The sequence below is a fragment of the Eleutherodactylus coqui genome, chromosome 6 (genome assembly GCF_035609145.1).
Source record: "Eleutherodactylus coqui strain aEleCoq1 chromosome 6, aEleCoq1.hap1, whole genome shotgun sequence".
Classification (NCBI taxonomy): Eukaryota; Metazoa; Chordata; class Amphibia; order Anura; family Eleutherodactylidae; genus Eleutherodactylus; species Eleutherodactylus coqui.
This window is the reverse complement of record NC_089842.1, coordinates 123043829-123068498: the sequence shown is the minus strand read 5'-3', so window position 1 is coordinate 123068498 and position 24670 is coordinate 123043829. Positions and strand designations below refer to the sequence as shown.

The following is a 24670-nucleotide window of genomic DNA, read 5'->3' as shown; positions in this document are numbered from 1 at the left end:
TGTTTGTGTTTTCATCCCTGCAGTGAGAAGCCCGGTGCCCCCTCTGCAGCAGCATCACTACCCCGCTTACCCAATGCACAGCGAGGCTTACTTCCCCCCACAGCCTCTAAGACTCCCTACCTCGGACTCTGCTGTTCCGCCTGTCAACAACAACAACCCTCCCCAAGACAAGTTACCAGAACCCACAACTTGATACAGGAGGCAAAAAAAAGACTTTGCAACTGCAAATGGAGAAATATTTATAGTTTTGGTTCAAAGTGAAGATATTTTAGGATATTGATTTCTAAAGAAAAACTAAACTGCTGCTTTACCTGATGTGAATAATTGCTCTGTGTACCGGGGCCTGGAGGGCGCTTCTGTTCTGGACTGGGATTTTATTTTAGAAACTTGAGTTTTTTAATTTTTATTTTTTTTCCTTTTTACATTTGAAAGAAGTAAGATTAAAGCAACCCTCTGGTTCCAGGACTGCGGCATTGTTTCTCAGATCTGCCATTTCAGTTTTCCAAGATAGCCATAACAATCTTAGAACTGCCTCATGGATACCACCACTTGGTAGTCTGAGGCACTTCATGCCGCTCTTTGATTGGCCAGCGCTGATCATGTGAGCAGGTGTAGTGCAGTGGGCAGTCTAACATGAACAGTTCAGTGTGGATTAGGTAGTTTGATTGCGTCTGGGAACTGGCTGATCTGTGGGATTGGAGATGGGAGGAGGAATGGCAGGTAATAGAACGCCTTCCCCCCCCCCCCCCCTACAGGCACCGGGCAGAATTGTGTTCTGGAACTGGAGGGTTGCTTAAAGAGCATAACCAAGATGTATTGCTATTAATAACTATTAAAGACCAGTCCTTTGTACATAAGATGTTATAGAAACAAATCTTCAGCCTCCTTTTTTTATTCATACATGAATACAGTCGGAATTCCTTTAATCTGGCACTTGAAGTTTGCTGTATGCCAGATTAGCTGGTAGTTTGACGCTCAGGGGGTTAATCATGGCTCCCAGGGAAATTCCAATGGATTGGAACAATCAGAATTTAACGTATTTGCGCTATTTCTGGTCTACAATGGTGAAATTTTATCTTGAAGGGAGTTTGTCATGTCCAATGAGCCCCATAACCTAAAGTGATTGGGTTGTAGGAGAGGGGCTGCTGAGTCCAAGGCTGTGATCTGTATACTCCTTCCTCCTTGTTCCCTTGCTGCCGGCAAAGCCTCAGCTCCGGCTATTGAGTGGACTGGATTTGTTGTTTTTTTCCCCCCTCAAGTTGTTAAACAAGCACAAATTATTAGAAGTTTAGACAATGCGGCAAGGATGAGTGCCATTTCTAAGGGAATGGTAAAAAAGTAATTGTAATTTGCATCTCTAATAAGGGGAAAAAGCAAAGATCCAGACGGCAGCAGAGGGCTTTATAATGCTGTTAGTTAAAAGGGTTGCCATATCTAACTCTACAGTGTGTGGAAACTTCAGCAGACTGAAGCTACTAATTCCTTTGCTTTAAAAATCTGCTGTAGTTTTCATTCTCTGAAGCCATTTCACATTCTTCAGCCATTCCATTCATAATATGGCTGTACAGAAAAATGTGACAATAGCCATCGAGCTGCAACCTACACAAGCCAACGTGCTAGTTTCCTGACTGTGCAAGTACAGAATAAACTAGTGCATGCGCAGTGGCATTCATGTGAGGATGGATGGCCGTTAGGTCTTCATCAATATGTGACCATATGGATGGACCTGTGTGCTGGCAGGGGCTAAGGCTTCACTGAAGAGGAAAAGTACAGACTATCTAAAGTACATGTACTAGTAAGTTCACTATGCTGAAGCTTAGGACAAAGTTCAACGCTGTCTAATTGGCCCTCTAGCGTCATTTAGATGTGCAATCATATCATCTAGACAGGTGCTGCGGTGAAACTATATTCGTGTGAATGAGCCCTTACAGCCATCCTTCATCTGTATAGCTCTAGTAACTTTATGCAGATAGTTTTCATGTATAAGTGCGTATACATATTTAGGACACCCTAGATGCTAGTACTTTGCTTCCAGCAGCTGACCACAAAGCAGCCTAGCCAGACACTATAGAAGAGGATTCCAAAAGGACGGCAACTAATATTCTATGACCTGGTTTAGAGGTGGACCCTTTATGAGTCATAGCAATCACATGCGCTATCCCTTTAGAAGACCCAGGGTAACACTTTAATACATCATAATTAGGGATGAGCGAGTATACTCGCTAAAGCACTACTCGTTCGAGTAATGTGCTTTAGACGAGTATCTCCCCGCTCGTCCCTGAAGATTCGGGGGCTGCCGCGGAGCAACGGAGGGGAGATCTCTCTCTCCCGCCATAACTCTCCCCTCAGCTGTGGCGGCTCCTGAATCTTCAGGGACGAGCGGGGAGATACTCGCCTAAGGCACATTACTCGAGCGAGTAGTGCTTTAGCGAGTATACTCGCTCATCCCTAATCATAATCTGATATTGATTAAACTAACAAAAATTGGTAACATTCTCTTTAAGGCTACATTCACACAAGTGTGAATCTCATGGGAATTGTATGTATGGTGGGATACACAAAACTCACACGAGCATGAAAGCCATTCTTTTGAATGGTTTCCTACATAAGTGTGATACGAGTTTTTTTTTGCGCCCCGCATCGCCAATTGTTTTCAATGGGACATCAATCATCATATGGCATGCAATATTTCCCATTGCAAACAATAGGAAAAACTTGCTCATTTCACACATGTCAGAGAACCAGCAACAGCGGACCGCAATTTCACAGAAGTGATGCAAGGCGGTTTTGCATGAAAAACACAGTATCAGGCTCAGTGAATGTAGTAGCCTTCTGTTAAACTGTTTTTTTTTTTTTCTTTCTCTTCTGAATACTAATTTCAGATGGTTGATGCACTTTGAGACAACTTATTAACCCCTTTCTAACTGCATAATGTAAATCTACATCATGTAGGTATAGAGCATCCTATATGGCTATCTGCTGTTACCAGCCACTGCAGCTAAAGAGTTAGCTCTGAACACAGTCAGCTTTGGCCTTGACTGCTATCTAAGCAGTCAGTGGGAGGGAGACCCTTTTGGCACCCTCTGCAACACAATTGAGGGGTGCTGATGGCTTTGTATAGCAGCCAGGAGCTTACTGAGAGCTCCCATGCACAGATGCCCAACGTGAAAAATAAGCTATATACTGTAATGTAGCAGTAGATAATACCAGTGATCAAGTGCCCGGAGGAGACTAGAAGTATTAAAGGGGTTGTCTCGCGAAAGCAAGTGGGGTTATACACTTCTGTATGGCCATATTAATGCACTTTGTAATATACATCGTGCATTAAATATGAGCCATACAAAAGTTATTCACTTACCTTCCCTGCGCTGGCGTCCCCGTCTCCATGGCTCCGTCTAATCTCCTGATTAGACGCGCTTGCGCAGAAGGGTCTTCCATCTCTTCGGTCCGGCACGAACGGCATTCTGGCCACGCCCCCTTGTACGCATCATTGTGTAGCTCCGCCCCTGTCACATGTGCCGATTCCAGCCAATCAGGAGGCTGGAATCGGCACATGTGACGGGGCAGAGCTACACGATGACACATACAAGGGGGCGGAGCCAGAATGCCCTTCTGCGCAAGCGCGTCTAATCAGGAGATTAGACGCTTAAATTAGACAGAGCCATGGAGACGGGGACGCCAGCGCAGGGAAGGTAAGTGAATAACTTCTGTATGGCTCATATTTAATGCACGATGTATAATACAAAGTGCATTAATATGGCCATACAGAAGTACTTAACCCCACTTGCTTTCGCGGGACAACCCCTTTAAAAATAAGTATAACAGTAAAATTAAATTTCTTGTATAATGCCAAGTACTGCGGTACACTTACTCTAGGATGTTTGGTCAGTGTACTACAATGAGAGAGGACTAGAATTTACCATTTTCTCCAGGTCCAGTGGATGGAGATCACAGCAGCAGTCTACACCCACCAGCTCTGGGATAACTGAAAATTAGTCTACAGCAGGTGAAAAATTTGGGATACAAGTCATAATGGCCAAAAATACTCTTATTGAAAAGTCCTCTGAAATGGAGGGTGTGCTTACTTTATTACAAATATCTTATTGGATTTTCACAGTGAAAATAGAGAACATTGTAAATAAACAGGGAGGTTCTGAGACCCTGTTGCATATGGCCTCCTGCACATCCAGAACTTCCACAGCAGAATTTCCACCCGTGCCCGCTGCCATAGAATTGCATTAGATAATGCAATCCCTACACAGACAGCTCCAATTTGACAGTGTGAAAACTCACGCTATAAAAATTGCAGCATGTCCTATTTGTGCGAGCCTTTCAGAGGCCTGTACAGCAACATCAGTGGTGACGCACTGGCTCGGCTGTGCGCCAGCCGGAACAGTGCAGAGAGAAGATTGCGGCTGGGTGAGTATAAGGTGAATGCCGGTGCACCAGTCGCATCCCGCTGCAAGAATTCTCACAGCGGGATATGACCTGGCTGTGTGCAGGTGGCCTATATCTACACACTAGTAATAAGTGTCAATTTAAACCTTTTTACCATAACGATATCCTTAAGGGTAGGTTTATTATCTACCCCATTGTGACGAGACATTAAAGGGGTTGTCCCACGCCGAAACTGTTTTTTTTTTTTTTTCTTCAACAGCCCCCCCGTTCAGCGCGAGACAACCCCGATGCAGGGGTAAAAAAGAAAACCGGACAGTGCTTCCCTGAATCCCCGCGCTCCGGTGACTTCTTACTTACCTGGTGAAGATGGCCGCCGGGATCTTCTCCCTCGGTGGACCGCAGGGCTTCTGTGCGGTCCATTGCCGATTCCAGCCTCCTGATTGGCTGGAATCGGCACGTGACAGGGCGGAGCTACCAGGAGCCGCTCTCCGGCACGAGCAGCCCCATTCAGAAAAGACGACCACCGGACTGCACAAGCGCGTCTAATCCGGCGATTAGACGCTGAAAATTAGACGGCACCATGGAGACGGGGACGCTAGCAACAGAGCAGGTAAGTGAAAAACTTCTGATAACTTCTGTATGGCTCATAATTAATGCACAATGTACATTACAAAGTGCATTAATATGGCCATACAGAAGTGTATAGACCCACTTGCTTTCGCGGGACAACCCCTTTAAGCACCACTAAACCGCTCTGGCCATAATGTTGAGCATAAAACTAGTTATTATAAGACATATGGCAACACTACAAAGCATTGCCAAGCTTACTGTAATTTAGGAGGTGTATTAAAAAAAATGTACTGTATTGTTTGCTTTAAAAAGACAAAGATTAAAGTCAGTGTGTCCTATAAAGTGAACGTGCCGAAATTCGAGCTGGCCAACCACACAGCAGAGGAGAGCAATTATTTCTCCTCTCGTGCCAGTGCTCGCCGCCGCCACCACCGATTGGGGGAGGAGCAGCAGCAGCAGTTCCCTGCTGCTGCGCCTTCTCCCTCCCGTGAGCACCATTGTTACAGAGCACTGCTGCTCCTGCTGTGGAAGAGAAAGAACAGCAGTTCTAGTGGCCCTCCGTCACTCTGTATTATCCCCCTGCACTGTCAACTAAACTCCCTCGCTGAGTTAAAAATATTTTTTTACCCCATTTTCCTCCTCTAAAACCTAGCTGCGTTTTATCATCTGCTGCGTCCTATAAAGCAAAAAATACACTATATAAATTTACTAAACACATTTTCCAGCAGATTAAAGCGAATTTGACATATAGGGTAAACAATTTTTCTATACTCTCCTTACTAGTTCTTCATAGTCTTTCCTCACTGCTTACCTTCTTCAGAGCATGATGGATACAGAAAAGGCAATTCAAATAGAATAGCATTAAACACTTACCATAAGCATTCCTAGATAAATATTTGTTGTGGGACAAACCCTTTAAATAAAGTTAAATGGGTTGGCCAAGTCATATTTTTTCAGAAAAAAAAAAAAAACCCTTGCTATAACATAACTAACCGGTGTATACTCCCCCCTCCCCACAGTGCTGCTAGTCATCTGCTTGTTTACAGCACACCGTTACTATGGTATGTCTGACTGATGCCCAACACCACCAACACATCTGTAATGCTGACATCTTGGGATATGAGTGCTTTGTTCGCCCGGCTGTGAATATGTAGAGTACATTGCTTGTATATTACCCTTCACTGAGACCCTTGGCAGTAAACGGAGAATAGGGAGGGCACTGGATTGTGAAGAACAGGTTACAGACAGAGCCCCTATGTTTGGCTATTAGGACTTTTCACTGTGCCTATTGGACCTTACTACAGCATCTGTTAAGAGTCATTTTATGCCCACATGGATGAATCGCGAATCCTTCAGGAACCTGATAGTTACAACATTCCATGTCTAGAGGACATTCTATACCGACATCTGGAATGCTGAGATTATTCCCCTGTGTTAGATGCTGTATTTATATCGATGCCCCTAATCCAGTCTGTCTTATGTTATCTAGAACTACATTCTTTTATTGAAACTTATGCTTTAAAGCGACACATTTTTACAGTATCGCATCATTTAGCACAATTTTTTTTAAAAACTTTCACACTTCTCAAACATTGCATTCAAAGATCCCCTAACGTTTTGTGAACAGTGCCGTGTGCGGGATGAGTTGGAATATATAGTGATCAACAAACGGTATCATTAGGAAGTACATTTTAGAAGTACTAACTTTTCTCTAGGTCATTACAAACACAGCGATACCACATGTAATTTGTTTTTTACATTAGTAAAAGGGGAATGTGGAGTTTGACTTTCACTTTTTTTTTGGGAAGGGGGGGGGGGGGGAGAGACTTTAAAACTTTGTCCCACCAGAGGACTTGAATATCACTGTATTACATAATTCTAATATATTACCACCACAGCTAGTAGACCCAGAGGCCATATTCAAGCCTCCAAATGCCATAGCAACCCATTGGGACCCCATGATCACATCACAGGAGTCCAGTGGCCAAGAGAGGCAGTCCCACGGTTTACATGCCACGGTTGCATTGACAGTGCATGTAATGGGTCAAACTGCTGGGAATGAAGGTTTCTACAGTCCTCGCTGTTTTAAGAGGTGCATTATCGAATACCCAAGCACCTTGCTCTCCATGGCACAGGATATGACCCGTGCAGGCTTCTGATGCAGCCACTGTCAAAAGACAGAGCATCAGAATAAAGTCTGTTAACTGCCACTGTCAAAAGATATATGGGCGGTCATTAAGGGGTTAAAATAAGTTAATTTTTGGTTTTAATAGGTTAATTTGTAACATTACCACCTTTTGTGCTAGGTTGCCAAGAAAATGTTTAAGTACAAAAACAAAACAAAAAAAAACATTAAAATAACTTAAATGGCATTTAAAGAAAAAAAAAAAAAAAAGCTATCTTTCCAGAAAAGACATCAAACCCTGGGGTGTCAAAAAGCAGTCCACGCCTCTGCAGTATTTTAATGCTTTATTCATTGATTAAAAGAATATACATTAAACATAAACCAAACATCATCAGTCATCGCTAACATTTGGCCGTTTCCTCTCTGTTATTCTTGCCCTGTCAGGAGTTCCTAAATTACTTTTCCCCTGTTTTATTCGGATCACGTTGATAAAACCCCACCGCTGCCATGGTGGCCACCACATCTGGCATATAGGTTGTTTCCCGCCCCCCCTCCCCCCACACAGCGTGCCAGTGGCTCCTCTACATTGATGTACAATATAAAATCATCTGCATGGTATGTGCTTGAAAAACAAACAGCGCACACCTGTCCAAGAGCAGCGTCCTTAAATATAAGATGGTAAAACCATTTGTAAAACACATAGAAACTTTTTAAACTTTTAATATATTTCCATAAATAGAATTCACATCCGGACATCTGTGAACGTAGATCGGATTTCACGAAGTCGCGGCCCAGGTGCGGTCAGCTCTGCTGGACACCCCCCACACACACTTCGTCGGCTGTTTCATTATTGCAGACTGTCCATATATATAGAATTTTTCTTTTTTGTTTAAATCATTAAATGCACAACATTCGTACCACTTAAAACTGGGGTCAGATGGAAGTCTCACAGAGACCACGTCCGTACCGCGGTTGCCCTGAAACGAGAGTTGCTCTTCAAGCCTCTCGGATAGAACGAGATATTAAAACAAACGTTATGGAATGTTTTCTTCATAGTAACGCATGATAGCAGCTAACACCAGCAATATCTCTTCACGTTTTTGTCTTTTTACATTCGCTAGTCACAGTGAAAACAGGTGTGTGTTTAAGAATTCTGAGGCGTTGTTCACACTGAACCACAGCACAGCTGCGTACCGCAGGTCGAAACCCGACCTTTTTTTATATTACAATCTAGCAGTGTCTTTGGCCCTCGCCACCCCTGAAGATGGCGCAGACCTCCCCCCTCCTGCCAGCATGTGGGCACTTCTTTAAAAGGTTTTTTTTATGTTTTTGTCATCTATTCTTTGGCAGCTGAAACAGGCGCTGACAGAGAAAAATCCAGTGACTGTTGTCGGGTTATCTCACGACTAAAAGCTTGCAAACGTCTAACTGTACAAGGAAATCGGATTAGCTATTGCAAGGGAGAAAAAAAATAAAAATGAATACAAAATGACAGATAAAGTTATTGACACTAGCACAAAGAGGGAAAAAAAACACAAAATAAAAAACTATGCCAGCACAGCCACAGCAGCGCATAAGAGCGACGCTTGGCAGCGTTAAAGCTGCAGGTGGAAGCACTCCATGACTGCCGCAAAGAACAGTTACCATGGAGACCAAAGTGATCGCCCCTGGTGCTCGTTTAGAAGTGTGACTGCTTTCAGTGGCAAACAAGAAATATTGCATAACTCTAAAGAGGGGGAAACAAAATTAAAAAGGAAAAAAAACAAACACAAAAACCACACATGACCATCTACAGCCTGGATACCGCACCCAAAGTCACCACTTATCCCCCTGGCCATACACAGAGACTGACCTGTAATTAGGCATGCTGAGAGATTCCCCTTACCAAGCACAATCTATATTCTAAATACGCTACAATACGATTACCACACATTGTATACAGAGTTGCTGGAGAAGATTTAAAAAAAAAAAAAAGAAAAAAAAAAGAGAAGTACATAACTTGGTACTAAGTAAACCAAAAACATAAAAGGGCACTTACCCCTAAAATCAAACAAATCCCCAGCACATAGGGTACTTTTATATGTAACGAGAAATCGCCCGAGTGAATGAGCAAACGATGACCGTCCGCTCGCTCACTCGGGTGTTCGGTTTAAACACACTGAAAAGTTGTTTTTTCCTTTGACAGGATCATTCAGTTGACGGTGCCAGTGAATGGGAATGACTGAACGAGCCGTGTTTAAACCGAGCGAATGCTTGCTTCAAATGAATGATAAGTGAATGAATTATCGTTCATCGTTAGCCATGTAAACACTGAACGATTATCGTTCCAATTTGATCTATTCAGCAATATTCGTTCAAAAAACCCAAAAATCGTTCGTGTAAAAGCACCCTCATCTGTCAAGTTTACATGTCTAGAAGACTTCTATTGACCAGGGAGTAAATGCTCTTTGGCCAGTCACTCAGATACAGGTCCACAATGGAGTTCATGCAAAGGCAAGTTTCACCCAAGCAGCAGGAGAAAAACCCAAAAATGTTAAAAGGAAGATTGTTCTGCACAAAGTTTCTGCTGTAAGTGCTCTTGTTTGTCGGCAATTGCGCCGCTTCTGGTGAAGGAATGGAAATTCTCTACTGTTTGCCCATGACCTGCCGAGCTCCAGTGTCCTAGAGAACCGCTTTTAACCGTGAAAAGACCCTGAACGGCGTCACTTTCAGCTTCTGAACCAAGACCTGACTTCCCTAGTCTGATAAAGTAGATACACACATACGATTTATATAGCGCTAATACTGATTAAACACAGGACAAAGGGTTAACTCACTCTACCGAGGAAACATCATAAAGACCCTATTTGCATATTGTAACCACAAGGGGAGAAAAAAAATAAACTCTGAATTTAAAAAAAAAAAAATTTAAATGCCTTCGCTGAAGTTTTGCATCTCTCGGTAGAAGTGGCGAGCCGGCTCAGTGAATACACTGAGCAATTCGATGTCCATGACAGCACGCCAGGGCCGGGCCAGACCGATGGACACCTGCTCTATGAGGTTGTGCACTGGGTCCACATCCTGGTCGGCCAGCTCACTTTGGTCAAAGTCTATGCTTTCCTCCGTCACTTCCAGGACTTTCAGGTCTGGCCCTCGGAGACGAGCGATCGCTATCAGGTTATGAGCCCAAACCGTGTAACCTGCGGGAGGAGATGAGGAGGTTACTGGAGCACAGATGGAAGATAGTAACAATTACTACAGATATCACACGTATAAATGTATGGCATGCCCTAGATACTGGAATATCCTGGAGAACCAAAGAGGATCTTTTCTCTTTTTTGGGGTAATATTGATGGCATCTTTGCATGTCACTACTGACGCCATCATGACAGATTTTCAGCTTCTGGATGTGAAAATCCCTTTTCACCACCAGCATGTTGAGGTCTTGAAAGAGCTAGGTAATTGACAACTCCTTTCCATAAACCATATAAGGCCAACATTGAGAAGGATTACCTGCTAAGGACCCCCATCTATGAGTTAGAATGGAGAGCTGCTAACAAATAGCTGCATGTAATACTACATCTTCCCTGTAGAGGTCGCTCTAAATGAGTGGATAAAGGTAACTTCCCCGGCAAACTCACTTGTTTTTCAAGTGTCAGGAGCAAGACCCATGAGGATCCAATAGAGGAGTTACCTGTGAGAAGACCATTCTTTTATGCCCTTATCCACCAGTGGGCGGTGCAACAGCTTTTGAAGTCTCTGCTTTAATACCCCTGCAAGCAGACAGCTGAAGACACAAGGAGGACATAGAAGTAGCTTCTAAAGGCTTCCACCTTCCTTCCCAGCCTACATAGTGCTATGTAAGGAACAGAGGCAGCAGCATTGAACACATTTTGCCACTATGCTGCTTACATTCATAGACCAAGAGCCCTGTCCTGCTATTGTAGCTAGTGAGCTTGTTACAATGTATCAGTCCAGGACAGGAGAGAGAGCAGCTGTATGACTATATTATCCAGTGCCATTATGTGTTTTATGCTTCTAGTAAGGATTACATGTTATAGAAAAAAAACTTAAGTAACATCAAATCTTAACTAAACCTCAACAAAAACTTAACATGTCAAATATTTTTGGGTTGTGAGGATACAGGAGCCGAGACCCCCAGCAAGCTCTTAAAACAAAAAGGGACAGAAACAGTCAAGCAAGCACTCCGTTCCTTGAGCTGTGATCGGTAAGTGGTGTACGTACTCACGTTCTACCGGTATAGAGCACATACACCACTTCAAGGAGAGACGAAAAAAAAAAAAAAAGTTGCATCAAAGTCACCCCTCATGGCAGACAGTCACTGCACTACCAACCTCGGCCACTGCAGTGTATGCAGAGCTATCCACTTCCAACTCTGTACATTGACACAGTAGCCCAGCGAATAGCTGATCGGTGAGTGTCCTGGTTAATGACCTATCCTGAAGATATGTCATCAATCCTTCATAAGTGGACAACCCTTGTGAGCTCAACTTTAAAAAAATGCGCAATGCGAGAGTAAAAACAGAGTATTATGAATTTTCAGTGGTTTCCTTCACATCTGCGATGTTTTTACTCTTGCGATGTTGTGAGCAAAAAAAAAAAAGACTGCGGCATGCAGTCTTTCTACATCAGATGACCAAGCTCCCTAAAAAGCATGACATAGTGATCATGGGAGATTTTACCTATCCAGACATTTGTTGGGAATCTCTCTCAGGTAAAAGGAATGGATCCAACAAATTCTTATCCGCTCTTGCTGCCAACTTTATCTTCCAAATGGTAGAAGATACAACAAGGCGATCTGCTATCTTTGACCTAATTCTTACCAACAGGGAGGGAATGGTTGAGGAAGTACGGGTGGCTGGGACCTTAGGAGGCAGTGATCATGCGGTCCTTGAATTTTGGATAAAAGACCTGAGAAAACTCAGACTTCAAGGTTGGATTTCAGAAAGGCAGATTTTAATGAACCCAGAAAAAGGGTAGGAAGAATCCAATGGCTGGACATTAAGGAAAGAAATGTCCAAGAAGGTTGGGAAATATTCCGAAATGAGATTCTCAAAGCACAATCGTTAACAGTCTCTAAAAGAAGGAACAATGGGAAGCATTTAAAGAGACCAGGATGGATGAACACAGAACTTGCACACGTTAAAAACAAAGAGGATATGTTTATCAAATGGAAAGGGGAGAATAACTAGAGAAGAATATAATGTGGTCTGCAATAACTGTAGGGCAAGTGTCAGAAAATCTAAAGCTAATAATGAATTGAGGCTTGCAACAGAGGCCAAAAGCAATAAAAAAGGACTTGGGAGGGTATGTTAAAAGCAAAAGAAATAGGTCAAAGATGCTATTGGATGCTTACAAGATGAAAATGGTGAATTGGTTAAGAATGATGTTGAGAAGGCCGAACTTTTAAATTCCTATTTTGTATCCGTTTTCTCTCAGAAAGTAAATGGAACATCAACTGATCTTCTCTGTGCAATTGGGGGAATCAAAGAATGCAGACTACCTATAAGCAGAGAGATGGTGAGGGAACACTTAAAGGGGTTGTCCCGCGAAACAAAGTTGGGGTATACACTTCTGTATGGCCATATTAATGCACTTTGTAATATACATTGTGCATTAAATATGAGTCAAACAGAAGTTATTCACTTACCTGTTCCGTTGCTAGCGTCCCCGTCTCCATGGTGCCGTCTAATTTTCAGCGTCTAATCGCCCGATTAGACGCGCTTGCGCAGTCCGGTCTCCGTGTTGAATGAGGCTGCTCGTGCTGGAGAGCTGCTCCTCGTAGCTCCGCCCCGTCACGTGTGCCGATTCCAGCCAATCAGGAGGCTGGAATCGGCAATGGACTGCACAGAAGACCTGCGGTCCGCCGAGGGTGAAGATCCCGGCGGCCATCTTCGCAAGGTAAGTAAGAAGTCACCGGAGCGCGGGGATTCGGGTAAGTACTACCCGTTTTTTTTTTTTCCAACACATGCATTGGGTTTGTCTCGCGCCGAACGGGGGGGGGGGGGCTATTGAAAAAAAAAAAAAAAAACGTTTCGGCGCGGGACAACCCCTTTAACTAACAAATGAATTCAAGTCTCAAGGTCCAGATGAATTACATCCTAGGATACTAAAGGAAGCAGCGGAGGTAATTGCTGAACCACTCGCCATAATCTTTAAAAATTCCTGGAGAACAGGAGAAGTCCCAGAAGATTGGAAAGGGGCAAATGTTGTCCCCATCTTCAAAAAAGGGAAGGTGGATCCAGGAAGCTACAGGCCTGTGAGCCTGACTTCTATACCAGGAAAGATCTTTGAACAATTATTATTAAACAGTATGTATGCAAGTACTTGGATAAGAATGGACTAATTAACCAGAGCCAGCATGCGTTTGTAACAAACAAGTCATGCCAGACTAATCTAATCTTCTATGACAGAATCACCGACTGGGTTGATCAGGGAAATGCGGTGAATATAGTATATCTTGACTTAAGTAAAGCATTTGATAAAGTATCTCGCACCATAAGAGTGGTCATAAATGGCTGCATATCCAAGTGGAAGAATGTATCAAGTGGGGTAACAAGGCTCTGTCCTAGGCCCAGTGTTCAACATTTTTATAAATGATCTGGAGGAGGGAATTGATTGGAAACGGATCAAATTTGCTGACGACTCAAAGCTAGGAGGGATAGCTAACACTAGAGAAGAGAGTATTCAAAAAGAAAAGCTTGAACAGTAGGCAATGACTAACAGATTGGGAGGAATTGGCCCAAGCAGCAGCACATGTGAAAAAGACTTGCGTATACTAATAGATCATAAACTAAACATGAGTCAACAATGTGATGCAGCAGCAAGAAAGGCAAACACAATTCTGGGATGTATTAAGAGAAGCATAGAGTCTAGATCACATGAGGTCATTATCCCCCTCTACTCTTCCTTAGTCAGACCTCATCTGGAATACTGTGTCCAGTTCTGGGTACCCCACTTTAAACTTGCTCGGGTTTGTCTGTTTTTTTTTTGAGAAGAGTTACCAGGATGGTGAGCGGTCTGCAAATCATGTTCTATGAAGAATGGTTAAAGGATCTGGGAATGTTTAGCTTGCAAAAAAGAAGGCTGAGAGGAGACTTAATAGGGGTCTACCAATATCTGAAGGGCTGTCACAGTGCAGAGGGATCAGCCCTATTCCCATTGGCACAAGGAAAGACTTGAAGCAATGCAATGAAACTTAAGGGAGGAGACACAGATTAGATATTAGATAAAACTTTGACAGTTAGGGTGATCAGTGAGTGGAACAGGTTATCACAGGAGGTGGTGAGTTCTCCCTCAACGGAAGTATTCAAACAAGATGGTTAGCAAGTTCAATATTCTGGAAAAGAAAAATAAACTAGATCAGGGGGAAACGGCTCCCATTCTGGACAAGCAGAATCCCAGATGAATTTGTATCTCTGCTGCATTGGAATTTGCAGTAGAAATCCACAGCAATCTAGTTCCATGTGAAAACTATCCGCAGCATGTGAAGGACATTAATAAATTCTCATCCACTTGCTTTGTACTATAATTTGCTGCAGATTTTACCTGCACAAATTTTCAGGTAAAGTCCACAATAAATGAGTCATGTGCAGACTTCATGGCTACTGTGCAGGTAAGAAGACCTCCATAACTGCAGAGATGCCCTACCAGCACTCAGTGACACTGTACCAACAAAGGCCCAACTATGGCACAGCTTGGGGTAGAAGCAGATAAGCCTCTGATCCCCCTACAGCCAATCAGCAGTAATGAGAAGGTCACCTGACCAACACCTTGTTTTATGGGTGCAGGAGATATCTCAGTGACATCTCCCCTGCTTTGCCGGACCAAAATAAGAAAAGTTACACATTGTTTTAGTGTAACAAATTTTATATCAAAGCCAAAATAATCAAACGGCTTACAAGCTACTTGTGTGACTACAGTATGATTCCTTTAACCTGTTAAGGACCAGGCACTAAGTTTACAGCACTTGGTCCTGGGTTTTAATCCCAGACAATAGTAAAAATACAGCGTGGGATTACAGCTCCAGCTCCTGCAATAGAGCAGGTTGGGTTCTCGGCTGTTAGTCACAGCTGTGGACCCGAAAGAAAAGGCAGAAGCAGTTTTTAACTGTTTGTGCCTTCTCCTTTACAGGCTACATAGGGCTCACTATGTAGTGAAGAGAGAAATCTATGAAATCATGTGACTGCTGGGCGCTCGCCCTTAAGGCAGAGCTGCTGAGTCCTAGCAGACCCAGACCATCTCTGCCAGTGACTATTGTCACTACAGGGGGGATATTCTCCCTGTAACTAGGGCTCCTATGGATGCCCTAGAAACAGCGAATAAGTATGAAATTATATACACACACAAAAAAATAAATTGACATACTGCTGAAGCCATTAAAAACAGTCGCCATATGCGCCCTGTAATCTGAGACTACAAATTATCAAAAATGTCCAAAACAAAAGTGGAAGAACCCATTCCTGTACTTTAGCGCAAATATAAAATTAAAGAAAAATTGATTTAGCTTCCTACCTCTAACGTAAAGCAAAAATAAAAGCCAAGTGAAAAAAATAAAATTAAATAAAAAAAGGGAATAGCCCTATTAGGTCACAAAAAAAAATAAAAAAAATACGGCAGTAAAACCAACACATGGGTAAAATCCCTAAAAAGTGTCTTGTCCTTTAGGACCAAAACATCCTGGGCCTTAGGGGGTTAATCTGGAATCAACAGAACCTGATCATCAAGTATTCCAAGTTAGCAAACAGAATAAAGGACTTTTAAACACCTTAAGGAAAGACAGAAGCCCAAAGTAAAATAGTAACAAATTGGGGCCTTCTGCATTTGGTGTTGTGAGCTGCAGTTCTGTGCTGGATCATCAGATGCCAGATTAAAAGAAACTCCGTGTATAACCAGATTCATGCCAGTGCGCAATATGCACCAGTGAGCCATAACAATAAACCCACTGGTAATAATATCTTGTGACATCTGACAAAGGGAGGCGATTGAGAAGCCGCACGTGAACAATCAGTTCTCCAAGTTGATGTGTTGGAATAAAAGCAGGAATTAAAAAAAAAAAAGTTGAACAAGTATAAGGATCCGAGTTACTTTCCCAATGTGCAGTGGTCAGTACTTGCCAAAAGTGGTCCAAGGAAGGACAAGGTGAATCGGCAGTGGTCATGGCTGTCCAGAGCCCACTGATGCATGTGGGGAGTGAGGGCCAACAGTCTTGTCCGATCTCACAGACGGGCTACTGGAGTACAAACTACTGAAATGTTACTAGTGGCTATGCCAGAAAGGTGTGGGAAGACACAGGACATTGCTGCACATGGGGCTCGGTAGCCACAGAGCAGTCAGAGTGCCCATGCGGACTCCTGTCCACCAACGAACGCTGGCACATGAATATTACAGCTGGACCACAGTGCAAAAGAAGAAGGTAGCCACATTTTGTTACATCACGTGGACAGCTGACTATATGCAGGTCTCCTGACTGGGAAAGGGATGGCACCAAGATGCACTATGGGAAGTCAGCAAGACAGTGGAGACAGCGTAATGGTCCGGGCAATGTCCTGCTGGGAAACCCTGGGTCCTGGCATTCATGTAGAGGTTGAGGCAGGTGCTGTAGGTCATAGTAACATTTGTACAGACTAAGTCCACCCCCTCATGGTAACAGTATCCCCTAATGACCCCTTTCACCTTGATAATAAGTCTTGTCACACTGCTAGAATGGCTCAGGAATGGTTTGAGGAACATAACGAAGTTCAAGGTGATTACTTGTCCTCCAGATTCCCAGATCTCAGTCTGATTGAGCATCTGTGGGATGTGCTGGAAAAACCATATCCAATCCATTGAGGCCGCTCCTCACAATTTACTGGATTTAGAGGATCTGCCAACATCTCGGTGCCAGATACCACAGGACGCCTTCATAGCTCTTGTGGAGGCCAAATCTCAATGTGTCAGAATCAGGGCTACCATGGCAAAGAAAGGTGGGGTGGGGAACTACACAATATTAGGGAGGTGGTTGTAGATGTTCTAGCTGACTGGTATAGGAGCAAAAAGTTGGTTTGCATTTATAAAGTTTTAATCCTAGATAATAGTAAAAGTCCGGCATGGGATTAGAGCTCCAGCGCCTGCGAGGTTAAACTGAATTCAAGTTATGAATTTAATCCCAGTTTATATTTACCTGAAGGGTTATTTTATTGCCATAGAAGAAGTAATCTGATTATATATTCTAATACAGTAAATAATCCAACGTATAGCTGCAGGATAATGGGTAACTTCACTAGAAGTGAAAGCCATAAATTGTGTGGCAAGGTCTTATTTTGGATAATCAGAAGCATGACAGAAACCTTGTGAAGGCCAGAGTATACTTTAGCAGCAATGTGCCTGGAGTGAGTGGCCAGTTAGGTCATGGTTTCCTCTAAAAAGAAAGCGAAAACAGAATAGCAAATGCATGAGCATTCAGTGCCACATTAGCTATAAAGCATCCAAGGGCCACATAGCACCCAGGTCTAGTGCCGTGGAGATTGTCCACATCCCTAGTGGTCGCGCAGTAAAGGGATTTAAATAAGTTTCCCTGGTGGTCCTGTGCAGTAGAAGGGTTAAGGGCAGTATACCTGCTGGTCTGCATCAGTAAAGTGGTAAATGCTAACATTCGTGGTAGTCTATGGCAGTGAATGGCATAAATAGGAGTATCCCTAATGATCTAGAGCAGTACTTCCCAACTCCAGTCCTCTTCAACTGGTCACGTTATCAGAATTTCCTTAGTACTGCACAGGTGACAGTTGTCAGTTCCTCAGTTATTACTCCTCATACCTGTTGGGGCACTTGAAGACAGGAGTTGAGAAATGCTGATTAACTGCAGTAATGTGTATCTGTAGCAGCAGGAGGGGTTAAATGTCAATATTTCAGGTGACCAAGTGCAGTCAAATTGTAATTTTATGATCCCTGGGGGATGGTGAAGGGGTTAACACTGCATACCTGGGGTTATTCACCTTTGTAGACTCTAGCGTTGTCCAGGGTTAACAGTGATGGTTCAGCTTCCCACTTGCACTGACCAGAGAGATGAGTGCAGGGAGGGGATAGAGGGGACTGTACAGTAACAGTCGCATACCATAGAGCCACTCAGAAAGCGCAGTGCCCAATTACTTAAAGGAAAGCTCACTTCATGTGCGCTACTCACAGAACTCTCAGTTGCATCACTGGAGTTCTTGTATTTATGAGCTATTGGCTCTCCCCACTGCCGATTGACAGCCTTTTCCCCTATACACAGTATGAAACATTACAATAATGCCCGCTCAAGGCAGTCAGTTTTCTGTTTGATGAAGATTCACTCTAGCCAGGAGAGGAGGATCATACTGCTCCAAGCTAAAATGCCCTACAATTAGACACCCCCTTTAGAAGCCCACACAGCAGAGCGAGCGCTCCCACCATACTCCTTACCATGGATAGCCAGTAGGGAGAGCCTCATGCACCTCCAAGCCAAGAGAACCAGAGGGTCTTCATTCCTATTGTCACTGAGATCTGGAAAACCTGACATGTCGTTGACGTCGTTCATGAGGATGAAGTGGGTGAGGAATGTGTCGTACTGCCTGGAGATGAGGTCCACCACCGCCCCGGACACACATGTGATGTAGCTGTCAAAGTGAATCCTCTCGAGTGGTATGCTGGGCTTGAGTATTCGTAGCATGTCATCGCTCTTCACGTCGAATGCCATCATATAAACTCTGAGGTTTGCGCTGTTCCGCGTCAAGGCTCTCCAGTCCTCGTCCTCCGGCATCTTGTCCAGAGTTTTGCTCTTGAGGGAAGTGTTATGGACCAAGAGAGAGAGTCGATGCAAAGGCACGTGGTTATTGTTCGCCAACACTCGAGTCATTTCCGCCGTGAAGTCACAGAAGTCTAGAGCCAGGGAGCGCAAGTTGACAAACCTCTCCAACTCGATGGCTGTCACCAGAGTGGCGTTAGCTGAAGTATGGTTGTCCAGCAAGCTCAAGTGTTCTATGGTATTGGCCACGGGATTCGACAAGGACGCTAGAGAGGTTGGCGTCACAATCTCCAGCATAAAGCCGCAAGAGAGCCACTTCAGTTGCCGGCTGTTTGCCAGGATCTCATCGAACAACTGCTGGATCCTGTAGAGAGAAACTTATAAGTGCACAGGTTCTGCCAAGTGGAGGCTAATTCAAGAGAGAAAGGGCTTTTTTGGGGGTGGAAGATTACATGCTACAATCGATCAATAGGCTAAAAAGGTCATCCAATGAAAGGCTATTACCACTATTTTAACCCTTTCCAATCCAATTATTTTTTCTCATCCATTCTCCCCAGCTCCAAATAAATTGGAGCTGGTGAGAATGGATGAGAAAAAAATACATTGCCCTGCACCCTCCTGAACTGACAGAGTTCAGGAGGGTGCAGGTGCTCACTGCACCGTGGGGGGTGGGGCTGCTTACCTGTCCGGCGTCTTCCGCATTCTCCCTTCTGCCTCCCGGCTTGGCGATCATGTGACCGCTGGGGTCAGGTGGCACCCAGCGGTCACATGATCGCCGAGCCAGGAGACAGAAGGGAGAATGTGGAAGACGCTGGACAGGTAAACAGGCCCCCCGTGGTGCAGGCTCCCGTCTCGGCGTTCATGTGACCGCTGGGGGTCAGGTGACACCGGGGGTCACATGATCGCTGTCTGGAATCTCCGTGCATTACATAGTGCTAATTGAGCGCTATGTAATGCGTAAAGGAGAAGGCAGAAAGGGTTAAAAACTTTTTCTGCCTTCTCCTCGGGGGTCCTCGATGAGGACCAGTGCAGGAGTGCATCTGCACCCGATGTGTCTGATGATCGGGTGCAGATGGACTCCTGCACTGCAGTGTCGGGCCTGTACTGACATCGAAGCTGTGGAGGGAAATGATGATGTCGGGGCAGGCAGGCCCGACATTGGATTGGAAAGGGTTAAACTGTTTTGCACACTTTTCCCCCCCAAAATATTTCTTTTATCTCCCCCCTCAGCACTACTGCTATTCTGTGCTATCATAAGCGGGATTCTGGGTAGTGCTACTTGACCTATTTATCACTTTGCTTCTTTTAACTCCTAAAATCCTTTGCATGCACTCTATATTGTTATTTATATAGCGCCAACGTATTCCGCAGCGTTTTCAGGTAATTTGTTACCCCCTATTTTACCAACCAAGGCGGATTCAACCTTGAGCCGGTAGCCTGAACCATGTGAGGATTGAACTTGCAACTTTCAGGTTGTGAGCGATAGCTTAGGACTGCATTCTGCTGCCTTAACACACTGCGCCACACAAGGCCCTTCTTCTATATGCCTTAGAAAGTTCCCCAGTTACTCTCCTTCCCCCTCTGGCAGCTGTAAATATAGCTCATCTCCATATAGATAAATTGTACAGTGGAGTCTGAAGCAGTGAAGACAAATAGTACTTGCTGGCTCACAACTCAGTCCTTGGAAGCAGTCTTCTCAGCTTTGCCGTCTTACTGCAATAAGAAATCTCGAACCCCACAATTCAGTAGACCAAGCACAACAGAGCGAGGATGCTGCAGTGGATTAGGGGGTCTAGCTACTATGGGTAGTTCTAGAAGTTTTTTTTAAGAAACAAGGTCTGATTGGATGTTAATTAAACAGATAAAAAAAAAAAATACAACTTACTGCTGCATCTTTTTGCCGCCCGGATCCACTTTATTTAGGTAGGTACTTGTTATGGTGCCATTTTGCTGCAAAATACTGATGTCGCCAAAAAGACTCAACTTCTGAAGATTCCTGTAAAGATGAAGTCGAGATCAGCGTCAGAAAAGAAACGAGTAGAGAGGAGCCGTGACCACAGAATTAGGGCTCATTGGTACACGTATTACGTGCTGCTAAGAGCCTACTGATTTCCATTGGGCCGCTCAGATCTGGGGGGGGGGGGGGGTCAGGTTCTTTATTTTTAACATGCATACTACATGTGTGAAAAAAAACGTGTCCTGTTTTGCTGCATATCACACCCTAATATAGGCTACGGGGATCTAAGCTATGCGTGTTATGTGCGTGAGAAATACATGCATAATACATGGGCCACATGCGCCTGTGCAAGTGAGCCGTTAGCTCAGGGTCTGTGGTCAGGTTCTCGCTAGGCCATGTGGGTTTTGCTCCCTTCCCCTCACGCCCCTGCCCTTCCAAACGTCTGCTTTCTATCGGCTGCAGCGAGATCGCTGACTCCCTAAGTGGCCGTCTCAGTGTTGCCATGTGTACAATCACACAAGAGGATGATGATGAAACGCTGCTGTTGCCGTGGAGACATGTACATATCACCTCACAGGACCAGAGCCAACCAGAAGTAGGAAACATGACCAGATTACATCTGTAACCCGGCAACACAGGGACCCGACAGGATGTCCTGTCTGCCATATTTCTACTGCTGCCGGACGGCCACCTACTTGTTCATTCCTGTGTAAAACTACAATTCCCAGCATGCCCTAACAGCCACAGTTCCAGCGCATGCTGGAAGTTCTAGTTCTTGTAACAGCTGAAGATCTCTAGTACTAGAACAGCACGCAGAAATAGGGCATGCGTGTGGGGAACACGCAACGTACCTCAGCATTGGCAGGGGACGTACCCCAACGGCATTGGGAAGGGGGGTTTAAAGTACCCCTACAGCATTGGGAAGGGGAGTGGGAGGGATTTGGGGGTTTCAACGTGCCTCTGCGGCATTGGAAAAGGGGGGGGGGGGGGGTCAATGTGCCCCTACAGCACTGGGAAAAGGGGGGGGGTTCAATGTGCCCCTATGTTATTGGAAAGGGGAGTGGGAGGGATTTTGGGGTTTCAACATAACTCCACGGCATTGAGAAAAGGGGGGGGGCCTCAACGTGCCCCCACGGCATTGAGAAAAGGGGGGGGCCTCAACGTGCCCCCACGGCATTGAGAAAAGGGGGGGGGCCTCAACGTGCCCCCACGGCATTGAGAAAAGGGGGGGGGCCCTCAACGTGCCCCCACGGCATTGAGAAAAGGGGGGGGCCTCAACGTGCCCCCACGGCATTGAGAAAAGGGGGGGGGCCTCAACGTGCCCCCACGGCATTGAGAAAAGGGGGGGGGCCTCAACGTGCCCCCGCGGCATTGAGAAAAGGGGGGGGGCCTCAACGTGCCCCCGCGGCATTGAGAAAGGGGGGGGGGCCTCAACGTGCCTCCGCGGCATTGAGAAAGGGGGGGGGGCCTCAACGTGCCTCCGCGGCATTGAGAAAAGGGGGGGGGGGGCCTCAACGTGCCTCCGCGGCATTGAGAAAAGGGGGGCCTCAACGTGCCTCCGCGGCATTGAGAAAAGGGGGGGGGCCTCAACGTGCCCCCGCGGCATTGAGAAGGGGGGGGGGGGGCCTCAACGTGCCTCCGCGGCATTGGAAGGGGGGGGGGGCTCAACGTACCTCCACGGCATTGGAAGGGGGGGGGGGGCACAACGTACCTCCACGGCATTGGAAGGGGGGGGGGGCACAACGTACCTCCACGGCATTGGAAGGGGGGGGGGGCACAACGTACCTCCACGGCATTGGAAGGGGGGGGGGGCACAACGTACCTCCACGGCATTGGAAGGGGGGGGGGGGGGCACAACGTACCTCCACGGCATTGGAAGGGGGGGGGGGGCACAACGTACCTCCACGGCATTGGAAGGGGGGGGGGGGGCACAACGTACCTCCACGGCATTGGAAGGGGGGGGGGGGGCACAACGTACCTCCACGGCATTGGAAGGGGGGGGGGCACAACGTACCTCCACGGCATTGGAAGGGGGGGGGGGGGCACAACGTACCTCCACGGCATTGGAAGGGGGGGGGGGGGCACAACGTACCTCCACGGCATTGGAAGGGGGGGGGGGGCACAACGTACCTCCACGGCATTGGAAGGGGGGGGGGGGCACAACGTACCTCCACGGCATTGGAAGGGGGGGGGGGCACAACGTACCTCCACGGCATTGGAAGGGGGGGGGGGGGGCACAACGTACCTCCACGGCATTGGAAGGGGGGGGGGGGCACAACGTACCTCCACGGCATTGGAAGGGGGGGGGGGGGGGCACAACGTACCTCCACGGCATTGGAAGGGGGGGGGGGGCACAACGTACCTCCACGGCATTGGAAGGGGGGGGGGGGTCACTCTACAATATGGGGGTCCCCTGACCTCTCACCTGTTGCCCCGGACGCTGCTCAGCACACACAGCACCAGCTCCAGGTAGGTCCTCAGCACCTCCAGCCACCTGCCCGAGGGCTGCGAGTCCCCGTCGCCGGTGTCCTGGGCGGAGCAGGCCGGAGGGGAGGCCCCGCTTGGCTCGGCCGCGCCGGACAGGTAATTTTCGGCCGCAAATTCCACCCGCAACTCCCGGACGAAGCAGCCGCATTTCCGCATGAGAAATTCGAGGCGCGGCCGCTCGGCCAGGGAAGCCTGGAGGCTTAGCCGCAGCTCCGGCCATAGCGCCGGGTAGAAGAGACAGTCCCGCCAGTGAGAGCAGGCAGCCGAGGCTCGCAGCCGGTCCGGGGCCGGGAGGAACGAAAAGATGTGCACGACGAGCTCGCTGGGGAGGGACGAGGCTCCCACATCCCCGCACAGAGCCATGGAAGAGGCCGGGAAGCGAGCGCCGCCTGTGGCCGAGTGTCCGCTCCGGACCCCGGGGAACAACAAGCTGAGGTGACAACGAAGGCGGGCCCAACTCACACTGCGCTGCGGAGCCTACCACCTGCTCCGGGCCCGGGGGGAGGGACCACTAGTTTGAACGCTCCGTAGTGTGTATTGTATTGAAGCCTATGCTCCCCTGTAATGCCGCCGCCGGCTTCAGCTGCGCTACAGACGAGTCGGGGAACCGCTATCGCCGCCGGAGTAGCCAGGCGCAGCCAAGGTGATGTGACCGCTTTCACTCATTTGTCATTCATCACTGACAAAAAATAACCCCTCCGCAGTAACATGGTACAGTCCAGTGTAGGCGACTACGTATCTGTGTCGTACCACTCTTCACTGATAGTGGGGCGCGAAGAATATGTGATATGTTATTACCGCCACCGGCAGAATATGTCCGCTGATAACGGAAACCGTCTTTGTGAAGGAACCGGGTACGTAAAATTGAGCGTTCTGGACTTTTTGTTCTCTATAAGTGAAAATACCACCCCTTTCAGAAAGATGGTAGCTTCCAAATGGTACTGCGTTTTTGGACTGTACCACAGCGCAGAAATGAGAGGGGTGGATTGTCAGTGTTTACAGATAACGTAAAGCAGGTTAATTGAATTCGTAGAGACTGGAAGTAGATGGAGGTAGCTGAAGGGGGTGTGACGGCAGGACTACCCTATAGCTGCATGGAATGGTCGGGAGGGGAGATGCTGCAGTTACCCTGATGCTGCTTTCATGATGTAACAGTCAGAAATCTGTAACAGTTTTATGGAATTTGAAAAATAACTAATGTTTATAAATACATACATGTAATATCATAAGTGTGCCCGACTGATAGAAATGAGCATGGCAAGAAAAGTTTTTAAACTTTCGAGTGTACCTTGTGTTTTATTTTCTTTCTCACTATTTCAAGATCTCTGCTTGCTTGAAAACAACATATTCCCACTACATGTTATGATTGGACTCGCACAAGCGTATGCAT

General features: G+C 46.2%; 2 protein-coding genes across 2 annotated transcripts in view; one reads left to right on the top strand and one right to left on the bottom strand.

The window, feature by feature from the left end:
- Positions 1-874, top strand: part of MIA2 (MIA SH3 domain ER export factor 2) — a 42550-nt gene extending 41676 nt beyond the window's left edge. Inside the window, exon 32 of the mRNA XM_066572389.1 lies at positions 24-874. Within this exon, the coding sequence (XP_066428486.1) occupies positions 24-193 (170 nt within the window). The 3' untranslated portion in view covers positions 194-874. The remainder of the gene's footprint in view (positions 1-23) is intronic.
- Positions 875-7420: 6546 nt separating this feature from the next.
- FBXO33 (F-box protein 33) lies at positions 7421-23942 on the bottom strand. Its single transcript, XM_066607491.1, has 4 exons — positions 23219-23942; positions 20722-20832; positions 18515-19200; positions 7421-10272 (listed from the first exon to the last, which is right to left on the bottom strand). Exons 1-4 carry the CDS (start codon positions 23641-23643, stop codon positions 10001-10003), a joined length of 1494 nt encoding a protein of 497 aa, XP_066463588.1. The 5' UTR covers positions 23644-23942; the 3' UTR covers positions 7421-10000.
- Between the last annotated feature and the right edge of the window lie 728 nt (positions 23943-24670).